This window comes from Triturus cristatus, chromosome 8, assembly GCF_964204655.1.
Source record: "Triturus cristatus chromosome 8, aTriCri1.1, whole genome shotgun sequence".
Classification (NCBI taxonomy): Eukaryota; Metazoa; Chordata; class Amphibia; order Caudata; family Salamandridae; genus Triturus; species Triturus cristatus.
The window spans coordinates 1,179,692,198-1,179,704,312 of NC_140591.1; the positions used below are offsets into that span (position 1 = coordinate 1,179,692,198).

The 12,115-nt window shown below is 44.2% G+C and overlaps 1 protein-coding gene across 5 annotated transcripts in view; it reads left to right on the forward strand.

The window, feature by feature from the left end:
- Positions 1–12,115, forward strand: part of RGN (regucalcin) — a 92,406-nt gene that overhangs the window by 58,404 nt on the left and 21,887 nt on the right. For all 5 annotated transcript variants that reach the window (XM_085622851.1, XM_085622850.1, XM_085622848.1 and 2 more), the window contains one exon: positions 265–396. In XM_085622851.1, coding sequence (XP_085478977.1) covers positions 265–396 — 132 coding nt within the window. The remainder of the gene's footprint in view (positions 1–264; positions 397–12,115) is intronic.

The window sequence follows — 12,115 nt, forward strand, 5'->3', positions numbered from 1 at the left end:
GTAAATCTATACCTCCCTCTATGCACGTACCTCCTCAATGTTTTGAGTTTCGATACTTTGCTAATGATATTGTGACCACTGTATATTCCTTCTTCGATATTCCAGAATACAGTCGAAGGAGTTCACTTTGAGCTATGCACACCAGTGTGATCACACAAATGTTGTCACAGAAATTGATCAGTGATAGAGCCTACTTTGATATGCGTTGAATATTTAGCAAGTACAATTTTATTAAAATGCTGATCTCTTAATCCTCCTCGGCAGCAAACCGCCGGCACATGTACAAGCTGGAGAAGGATGAAGGTATCCCTGACGGCATGTGCATCGACGCCGAGGGGAAACTCTGGGTGGCCTGCTACAGTGGTGGAAGAGTCATACGTTTAGATCCTGAGACAGGTATGTGCTCGATAAAGAGAAGCCAAATCATAGTTAAGTAAGATATTCATATTACTATATAAAGGGCCATGTGATATATTGTTGTATGTGAATAATGTATTATCTTCATACTGTGAGAAAAAGCGAAAGTTTAATACAACCAATGGAGGAACGCAAACTCAAATTCACAAGTGGATACAATACTTCACAAAAAAATTACGTATTGATACAATACTTCGCTAAAAATTAAAGTAACGCATATGTCACTCAAAATGATTAGTAATTCAACACCATAGACACTTTTCCAAAGTTGAAGTATGTTCTCCTTTCTCTAATAGTGGGTAAAATTGCCTACAAACTTCCATTGAATCGATTGAAAGGATATGCTGAGTAGGCTCAAGGCCGACACCCCCTGTTATAAAATTACAAGAATGAATATTTGTGATAAAGACTGGACACATTGTTTGATGCCAGTGTTAACAGTTTTAGCTTGCTGTGCGAGGTCCGCGAAGGCTTGTATTTAATTTTCTTCTTACTCTTACTGCTGAGAACACCTGACGTCCTTCTAGGTAGGTACAAAAACATCCTTTCCTTAGCACAGCCATGGTTTTCAGTAGACTTATTCCACTGTGCATCCATGGACACCACTTCATCACAACACCAGGAATAGGAAAAGTCATATCGTGCACACTTTGATCCACTGATGACATCAGAAGGTTGACTGTTTGTGCCACTATTAGCTCCTCAGCAGCCTCCTATCTGCTGCTAAGTGGCTAGCATAAGGGAAGGGAGTGTAATCTACTGAAAATGGGTATGGCTGCCAGAGTCCCGATTACCTTCTGTTCATATTAATGATTACCCCTGAGATTAACGGTGGTGCTATGGGTAGCAAAGGACAAACCAGGGGTAGCTACTTCTATCCCATATACGCCTCTCTGACGACCATATATGCACCTTTTATTTTACCCATATTATTATATAAATATAAAGATGTGTAATGTCAGTGTGATTTGCAAGTGTGATTGTTTTAATGCTGGCACATATAGACAATTTACTTTGTAGTGTATGCTAAAAAAGTAATTAAATTAGCAAATTAGAAAACAGTGAAGGTACATTATACGAATTATTCAGTGGTTGTATGTCAGAATTTTGGATACAAAAACACGGTCTCACAAATGTGTCCTGAACATTGTTTACAAAAATATCATCCCTTGGCTGTAGTTTTTCTATTACTAACTCAAATAGAGCAATATGTTTGTGGACGATATTAAAGACACAATGTTTATGTCAGACGATATAGCATTGTAGCATTTACATAGGGCTTACTACCCTTAGTTTGGGTGCTGAAGGCCTTACCCACACTGGGAGCATGCTACACTATGTAGGGTATGGGGCTGGGAGACTGTCTTAATCTCAAGTGTTTCCATGTCATTTCCATGGACGATGACTCTTGAGGTGCGATTATCGTATTATGGAACAGTGCTTAGCAGTGTTGTGAGTAAAAGGAGAGTGAGGAATAGACATACGACTTACATGTAGATATGATTGCAGCATTAGTTAGCTCTTCTGGTCTTTTTTTAGTTGGTCAACAGGTCAGAAAAAACACATAAAAGAAAACACTCCTGTCACTCAAATGTAAAACATATGAGATGGGGAACAAGCCACTCTTCAGGCCAATATGCTGAAGGCAAAATTGAACCAGGACATGATACATAACCTAGTGCAGGAAGACGTACAGCAGCGACCCAGCCATATGAGTTGAGGGTCCATGCCCTCAGAGGTCAGCCTGACATGCACTCTCCTTGTTCAGGACAGGCAACCAGGAGCTAGACATGCACTAAATTTACATACTCCTGGCTTCCTGAGCTGAACTTTACCAGGCTGAGGATTTTACAGCCTGTGGGCGTGACATCCCCAAACTAGCAAAAGTTTCCCGGGCCCTCCCCCTTGTGACAAGGGGGAGTGTCACTGGTTGCCTCAGACATGGCTCTTTTTTTGCTGAAAAAATTCGGACGATTCAAGACAGTTTCAGTCGGGACTCTCCCCCACTGGACGTCCTGGGTCTTCCCCCCCCCCCTAGCCCCCTTGGCCCTTTCCTCTCTTTTTATTAAGTTTACGCCGGTAGACAGTTCTGGTACCTTGGCTATTCTTAAATCTCTTAAATCGGGGTCTCCATCTGACCCCGTCCCTGCCAGGGTGCTCGCCGGTGTTGCTGAGGTTGTCTCTCTCGAGGCTAATAGGATTATAAATCTATCTCTACTGACTGCTGTGGTCCCTAGGAGTTGGAAACAGGCCAAACTCCTGCCTCTTTTGAAGAAACCCTCTTTGGATCCAACAAAGCTGGTTAGCTACCGTCTTATTTCTCTTTTACCAGCTATGGCAAAAATCTGTGAGAAGGTGGTTTCTCGTCAGCTGGAGGCTTACGTGGAATCTTTTGGCCTTCTCCATCCAGCGCAGTCGGGGTTTAGGGCATCCCACAGTACCGAGACTGCTTTGGTGGAAATGACTGAGGCAATTCGGGAGTGCCTCGACGCGGGCGGCAGAGCAGCTTTGGTCTTACTCGACCTCTCTGTCGCCTTCCATACAGTACCCCACCAATTGCTTCTCTCCTGCTTTTCTTCTATCGGTGTTGTGGGTTCTGCCTGGCATTGGCTGAAATCTTTCCTGGAGGATCGGACTCAACAGGTATGAATGCCTGCCTTTTCCTCTACTTCCAAAAAGCGGTCTACTGGTGTCCCGCAGGGTTCTACCCTTAGCCCTCTACTTTTTAATATCTACCTGACTCCTCTGATCGTCTTGGCAGAGCAGATGGGCGCTAAAATAATTGCATATGCGGATGACACACAGTTGCTTTTTACCTGGAAGGACTCTGACTTATCAACGGAGACTGCCCAGAACTGCCTCTCTGCGGTGTTTAAGTGGCTGGCCTCTGCCCAACTAAAATGTAATGAGGATAAGTCTGAGGTCTTACTGTACGGCCATTTTCCATCTGATTTTAGAAAATCTTTATGGCCTGCTGACTTTCCTCTTCCGAATTCGGAAGGCTCCCCTGCAAAAAATCTGGGGGTCTGGTTTGAAGAGGACCTACGGTTTACTCACCAAATCAAGAAGCTTTCTGGACTGTGCTTTGGCATCCTTAAGTCCTTAAGAAGGTTCCTCCCTTTGCTGCCGCAGTCAGCTAAAGAAATGGTTGTGCGTGCACTTATTCTCTCTCGCCTCGACTACGCAAATGCTCTGTATGTGGGGATACCGGGATATCTTCTCAAAAAATTACAGACCATACAGAATGCCGCTGTCAGACTTCTGTTTAATATCTCCGGAAGAGTCAGCGTAAACAAATATCAATGTGACCTGCATTGGCTGCCTGTTGCCCAAAGAGTGCAATTTAAAGCCCTTACTTTGGCACATAGAGCACTGCATGATTTTGGCTCCATGTAAATTCGGAAGTGTTTTGCTCTCTATGCGCCGAATAGAGTGCTGCGGTCAGTCACCCACCGCAGGATGTCGATTCCTCGCTTTCGTAGGACTCGGCTAGGGGGCCAATCTCTATCAGTTAAAACAGCTATGGCTTGGAATACACTTTCGCAGGAGCTGCGTAATATCCTAGATCTTAGATCTTTTAAAAAACAATTGAAGACTTTCCTGTTTCCAGCGGCATGCTAAGGCCTTGTTCATCGGATCAATTTTTATTCTTCGCGCCAGGACACTCTTGAGTATTAGTGCGCGGTATAAGTCTATTATAACATAACATAACATGGGTGCTTCAGTTTTAAGCCCTGAAATGCCCAAAGATGAGTGTCAATCAGTGGCACCTCGTCAAAGAGTGGGACAGGGTCAGCAGTCGCACTGACCCCATCCCACTCTGTGACAAATGAGGAACTGCTGCCTTCTCTCAAGGAGGGAAGGCAGCAATCCCAACCTTCCTGGGACCTCCGAGGCTTCCCACTCTATAGTGAAGGTAAGTTTAATGTGAGTGTTGTGAATGAGTCTGTGTGTGTGTGTGTGAATGCATGGGTGTTAGTGAGTGTGTATGTGTGCGTGTCGCCCCCTTCAATGGTATAATTACTGCCCACCACTAAAGATGGACAAATTGTATATCAGCATGCAAGCAAGGCACCACTATTTAGGGACTCATAAGGTTGCGTATAATCTAAGGGTCAAGAAAATGAGGAGGAGCAAAGAGAATTTTTTTTGACACAAGACTTTCCAACACTAACAGATAGCCAAAAGTAGTCACTTGTAGCCCTGATTACAGAAGACAAAATTAAACCCACAATAAAGAATATGAAATTGTGTAACTCACCGGGATCTGATCGTTTTGATCAACTCAGGCATCGCTGGCAACACCCTCAAAGGCTTGTACTAATTTGTTCAAACGTAATAGATCTGAAGGAGCAGTTTTTCTTTTGAAATTGTTAATTACTTGTGACACAGTCAGGACCCATCCTGTGTGACCATAGGCACACCTCAAACTGAATTTAACCTCATCCATGTATTCAACGGTCGTGCCATGGGTTTGCTTGCAAGAATAAAGGGTGCATTTTAATTCACCTTTGTTGGTCTACTCAATTGGTGCCCACCTTAGCAGGGTTAATTCAATCGATTGTGTAAAGGGCAAAGTCACTGAATTCATGAATATGGCAACCACAGTGGTGGTTTTAAAATTCGGCAAAAACATACAACAGTGCACCTTATATAGGTCTATTGCATAATAGAAACAACATATTATTGGCCAGAAGACTATGGCAGATGCTACCAGGCATCTTACATGAAGGCCAATCTGGATTCATGGTTAACAGACAAACCTTTGACGACATGAGAAGGTATTGTGGTACCAGACCTTTTTTTAGTGATTTAGCTATGGGACACCCTAGAGTTGAGAGAGGCTGAGAGACTTATAAGGGTTGAGAGGTTAGTAATATAGTATGGAGGTTAAATGGATTCCACTAGGGAGAGGAGGTAGAGTAGTCCCCCTGAAAATAGATCTTGAACTAAAAAAAGTTGGAAGGGGTTTCCAATATGTGGAAGTATGGCCATAGATTGGAGTTCCTAAAAATCGAGAATTGTGTCCAATCACTACTTTCCTGTGCATCAGTCATGGAGCTCTAGCCGTTTTGCTGTTCAGAGTTGGATGGGCAACCTTTAACAGATTAGACAGAACAATCCTCTCCTTATTTTACTCAAGGATTCTTGTAACTATAAATTTATAAGCATCGCAAATAAAAGTATTGGGAATTTGAGTCATTTGAATTATAAGTAAGTGTCATCCTATAGCTTGGAAGAAGACCGCATGAGGTGGCTGAGTTAGCTAACTAGATGTCACCACAACACACTGCCAGCAGGTACACACTAAGGTATAATCTGCACATCCGGGCAGTATTATCTCTCAAACAGTATTTCACCTTGGTTGGGAGGCCCCTAGGCTAGGATAGTTAAGGTAATCATTTGGTCATACGAAAGGCAATCTCAGCGTTTTATGGATAGTTTCATGAATCCAAAAATGCCTTCATTGGTGGCAGAGTTGGTGTTGAAAATATCATCTTACCAAGTGCTAGAAAGATCTCAGCACAAATGGTATGGATGTAGACAATGACAAATGCCTTCATTTCAGCTTTGGGGGTGTTTCAGCGAGATGAGTGGTCTGCTGTTTTGAGTTACAATTTAGGTGTGTGTTAGTATTGGTGAATACATTTACACTGTATTAATTTGCGTTCATAACTCATGGACAATGTATTATTTTCGCGAGAAACAAACCCCTCTGCTCACCGTTATTGGAGAACCAAAGTATTTTTCCAAATGGGATCTGGCTGAATCATTGTGATTATAGTTCAGCCAAACTGTTTGAAAATATATATTTGATACCAGCCTAAGCCTTCCCAAAATAATATATCTAGCAAATCTCAGGGTACCATTGTGTTTTAATGTTCTGTAACTATGAGCAGACTATCAGAAAGGAGATTCACAAACGTTTGTAGCGCAACTTTGAACATAGTTTCCTGGGGATGCTTCTTGAATATAAAGAAGAGACTTGGAATGTTGAATCTAGAGAGGAGAGTACTTTATGTTGTGTGTTATGTTATGTGAATTTGTAGAGCTTGGCTAACCACCTGTGAGGGTACCCAGGCGCTGAGAAGGGCTTGGGAGAACATCATACTTGTTTCATCTGGAAGAGCCACGTCTTGAGGTTTCTTCGGAGGTCCGTGAGGGAGGTATCATACACACGGGACAACTAATTTATCCAGTCTTTTGCTGACTGCCTTATCATTATCCATATATTGATATCCGAGTTTAGCCCCTTCAGGGAGCCCAATATACTTGATTACAGAGGTGCTGGGAAACACAGGGATGTTCCATGCCCTCTGTAAACCTCAAGGAGGCATAATACACCTCCACAGCCAAGAAGAATGTCTTAAAATCTGGCATTGTAATACCCCCTTGGTTGTATAGCAGAACCCTGGTCTCCCATTTTCCTCTGGGCCTTGTACTCACCTAGATCTGTCCCACCATTATAGCTTGAACTGAGAGGATATAGTTATTGGCAAAATTTCAACATTGGTTACACCAACGAGCAATCACTTCGACGTTAGAATCAGGCCTGTTGTGGAAGAGTAAAATTTAATAAATGTATTGTGAATCAACGGATACAACATATAAAAATATAACATTTACAAGAATATGCACATCTTGAAGCTGATGGAGCAGATCTGGAGAGTCTACTAGAATTGCATGTGGATCTGTCTATTTCCAAACAGGTGGCAGCATTGAGATCACCTACTAGATCCTTTATGAAGTAAGAACCTAAAAACTCACTGCAAGATTGTATTACTGTAGGAAGGTAGGATCCTTCTGCCTGGATACCCCCACTTTTTGCCTGGTACCAAGCTGTGTTTTGACTAGTCTGACTGGGATCCTGCTAATCAGGACCCCAGTTTATCTGCTTTCTCCCTAAACTGTATTGTTATGTACTTAGGTACACCTCAGATTGGATACTGGGGTACCCTTCTCAGTCCCTAGTATTTGGTACCCATGTACCCAGGGCAAAGGTACCCCAGGGGCAGTGGCGTAGCTAGGGGGGGGCGGAGGGGGCGGTCCGCCCCAGGCGGCACTATTTTGCGGGCGGCGGCCGCGCGGCACTGGTGGCCCGTTAGAGGGCACAGCGAGGAAGGCCTCCTGCTCGCGACCTGTGAGACCCAGGCTGCCCGGGGCAGCGAGGTCAGGCCTGGCGCCGGCAGCCCGGAATAGCCCTCCGCAGCTCCTCTGGGGGCAGGGCCAGGGAGTTCCCTTTTATACCAGAAGACAAGGCGAGAGCCAGCAAATTAACCGGCGGGGCAGATTCCCGCTCCCCCACTGCATGTATTTTCTACTACCGCCATTGTGTGTGCCACTCATCGATGCGGGAGCGCAAAGTAAGTTGTTTCCTTTTTTAATGTTATATTTCCTCATTATCGTCGGTCTGTCAACTCCCCTCACTCCGCCCCCTACCCCAACATGTGGAAAGGAAGCAGCCTATGGTCTCTGACCCCCGGTGGTAAACAAACAGAAACAGAATACAGCAGCCCCGTCAATTCATGTCTGTGGGGAGCTGGGTGTCCCACATCTCCGATACATGCATGGTGTAGTATTGTGCTGTCTCCTCCCTTCAAATGATTGCAGCAGGAAACGCGGAATCATCTTTCTAATCTAATATGTCTTCATCATATATAACATTAGTTCAGTGCAAAGTAATTACACACCCTGCATAATAGGGCTTCCATCCTCTGTGTGTGTGTGTCTGTGTGTGGTGTGTGTGTGTGTGTGTGTGTGTGTGTGTCAGTGTGTGTTTTGTGCGTGTCTGTGTGTGGTGTGTGTCTATGTGTGTGGTGTGTGTCTGTGTGTGTGTGTGTCTGTGTGGTGTGTGTCTGTGTGTTTTTTTCCAGAGCCCCAGGACAGCGCATCCTTGTTATCCAGTCATGTCTATGAACAGTTCAAGTGACTAGCAAACGTTTATTAGTTATTTAAAAGCATAAATATGTAAAAAGCATGCATCTAACATATTTACAAAATTTAAAAGCGGTTTAAGAACAACATTGCATTTCCGGCTAACAGAAATATCCCAGTTAGAAAAGCGAATGGCGCATTTCAAGATTAAAAAAAGTAACAAATCACAGCCAGGGAACTTGCCCATGCAGATGTATTCCATTTGAAGAGAGCTTGGGGGGGGGGGGGGGGGTACCAGTTGGTCTGGGTGCACAATCACATCATGAATTCTCAATGATCTTTATTAAGTCCGTGGGCAAGTGGTGCAGTGGAGCAGAAACGGTGCTTCAGTCGCGGGAATTTTTATGTGATCAGGTGCCTGCTATCGGTGGAAGAATCTGTAAGATGGCACCCTATCCTGCTAATCCTATGAAAGTAGTAAGCGTGTTAACCGCCCATTGTCATAAGTGACGCCTTCATCCAAACTTGGCTTTTTAGCCAAGACCACTTTGCTTCTGTGGATCCTAGAACACCAGAAAGCAAAGTGCTGTTTGTCACAAAAGCAGGATTTGATGAAGGTGTCACTGATGTCAAAGGGTCACTTGAAGATATGAAGTACTGCGTCCCTCCTTTCCCATAATGCTTTGTTGCTCTTAAACTGGACTGTACCACTAGCAAGTAGTATGATCCGTCAACAGTTTTAAAGCCTGCATCCCTGCAGTGATTTGAAGAAGAACAATTCAAGGAAAAAAAGGTCTAGGCTAGGTCTGGGCATAGGGGCATTGGTCTTTACTCAGTTTTAACCGAATTGGGCCCTCACTCAGTCTTACTGATAAGCCCAGCCCCCACCGGAAGCCAAAACTCTACTCCTGCCATGGCTTCGTACCTTAGTTCAGCTTGCCTCAACCTGAGATACAATGTCACACTACAGCACAGAAGGACATTGCCAACTGGGCACTGGGGAGGTCTGTGAGGTCCATATTGTTCTGTGAATAATAATGGTGTTTAAGTCATTTTCCTGTGTGTTTCCAACTGCTTCCCATGCACACAGGATTTTTGCTTTTATTTGCTGATATCCTTTCAATTTTTTCGGGCTCCTCCTGTGAACCCCTTGGCTTCTGTTTTCTTGCATTATCAGCATTTGCTCTCTGTGGTTTGGAACAAAGCTGCAACATATCTTAGAGGAGGCTGAGGTGCAGGACCTCATATATCTAACAACTTTAACCTAAAGTCTTGTTTAACCCAGAAGGTGGGCCAGATGTGGTTGATTTCATGTAGCTTCAATATTGCCTTTGACACACTGATATGGACCTACCTTCTTTGTGGAGGTCGGGAGTTTGGAAGAATGGGTTTAAATTTGGTTGCATGGTTTCCCCTTGCCTGGTTGCTTGAGGGTGTTGATGGCACTTTTGCAATTATTTTTTGTATTGTATTGTAATTTCATTTATCTAGTACTCACTACCCATAATGAGGCATCGAAGCGCTTTTTCAGTGAGTGGAACGCTACTCCGGAACCCATAAATGATTAGTGGTGAATTAGTATAGTGAAAATTTGAAAGTAATTTGAGTGGTGTATATGTTAGTCAGTTATTTGGATTGAGAAGGATAGTGGAGGGATAGAAGAGGGAAAAAGGTTTGCATTTATATAGCGCTTGCTACCCTTGATGGGGTGTTAAAGCGCTTTTCTGGCGAGTGGCACGTTACTTCAGAACCCAGAAAGGAATAGTGGTGAATTAATATAGTGAAAATATGAAAGTAAGGTGAGTGGTGAATATGTTAGTCAGATTATGTGGATTGAGAAGGGTATGGAGAAGGGAAAAATGGTTTGCATTTATATAGCGCTTGCTACCTCTGATGGGGGGGTTGAAGTGTTATTCGGCGAGTAGCACACTACTCTGGAACCCATACAGTGTTAGTGATGAATTAGTATAATGAAATATGCAAGTCATTTTTAATAATTTGAGTGGTCGGTATGTTAGTCAATTATTTGGATTAAGAAGGATACCGAAGGGGTAGAAGAGGTAAAAAGGTTTGCATTTATATAGCGCTTGCTAACCCGTTGAGGTGTTAATGTGCTTTTTCGGCGAGTAGCATGCTACTCCGGAACCCATAAAGGATTAGTGGTGAATTAGTATAGTGAAATAGGAAATTTATTTGAGTAGTGGACATGTTAGTCTGTTATTTGGATTGAAAAAGGATAGTGGAGGGATAGAAGGGAAGGATTTTGAATAGTTTTTTTGTTGTTGTTTTGTTGTTGCTATACCCTTCATTACGAGTGGTTATTCCCCCAGTAATGAGGACTAACTTCCAGATCTTGCTGCTTACTGCACCTAAATGCCATCTTCCGGTTTTCCCCTGATAGATATGACCTGAAAGCATTTATCAAGGGAACATGGTTTTCATTCCAAAACTCATAAGCCCAATAAGTGTGGTTCCCGGAGTTACCACACATAGCAGAATTTAATGCAAACTCGTAAGGAAGGCAAAGAGAAACTTACCTTGGGAAATGTTTCGGACAGCATAAAATTGAGATTCCTCAATTTTCACAGCATAAAACAGGATTTCTAAAATTCTAACTTCATGTAGGGCTGATATGTGGTATGCACTCCTTTCGTGTTGTAATTGTTCACGCAGCTCTCTGATGGATGTCACATACAGTTTTTCTGAGTCCCCAGATAGATCATGCAGTGTGTGTGTTCTCCTTTGTACTGCCTGTCACCGGTGTATTCAACTGTGTAGCCTTGGACCGTGTCATGTATGTGCATGTAACTTGCATGATCGAGGTAACTGTTAGCAGCGATACTACGCGTCTCTCGGACCTCTTTCAAGTGCTCGCCGTCCTTTTTTCCCAGCACCCCTCCCCAGGGGCGGCAATCTGAGGGATAGCCCCGGGTGCCACAAGCTCTAGCTACGCCTCTGCCCAGGGGTCTCCCATCGGCTGCAGCATGTATTATGCCACCCATGAGAGACCAATTAAAATGGAACTACAGGCCTGCCATTGCAGCCTGTGTAAGTTGGTGCTTACCCTCTTACTAAAGATATAGGTTTACTATATCTAAGGTTCACTGCACTTAAAACCTATAAGTCACCCCTATAGCAGGACTTTACAATCCTGAAGGCAGGGTGCTTGGTTCTAAGTGAGAGGGTGCCCCCGCATGAGCTAGACACCCCTGCAGCCTACGGAGTCCATTCTCCAGGGTTGCCAGTGAAGCAGCCATATACTAATATAAAGAGGCATTGCCTGACCATGCGATGACCATCTTGAAAACTGCTGCAACAAACCCTAACGTGTTTGGTGTCAAACATGTTGATTCATACCCAGACACAGTTAGCGGTGTGGGAGGTAGGATTCCACCCACCAGGAAAGCCCTCCGTTGGGCTCCTGGTGCTCCCGGTACCAGCCATCTAGTCCCGGACAGCACAAAATGGTTGCTGCCAACTAGAGACACATATCTGCCCTCCTGCTGCTGAGACAAGCTCGATCCAGGGAAGGCAGAACAATGGGTATCCTATCACAGGGAGTTGTGACCATTGCCAGGCAGGACTTAGTTTATTAGGACTGGGTGGGTGCGCTTGCCAGTGCCTGAAAGTCTGCATGAGGGACACATTTGGTGTCCCTGGGCATAGTCCAGTTCAAACCAGTCCTGGGAGCCGCTGACTCGCGCTCTGGCCCAAAACTGGACAAGGAACATGAGAGTAACCTCCCTCCTGTCCAGACTCTCCCCTGGGAGGGCCCCCTGAATCTTCCCAACCCTCTCCTTAGGGTACTTAAGGGTTTACCTGG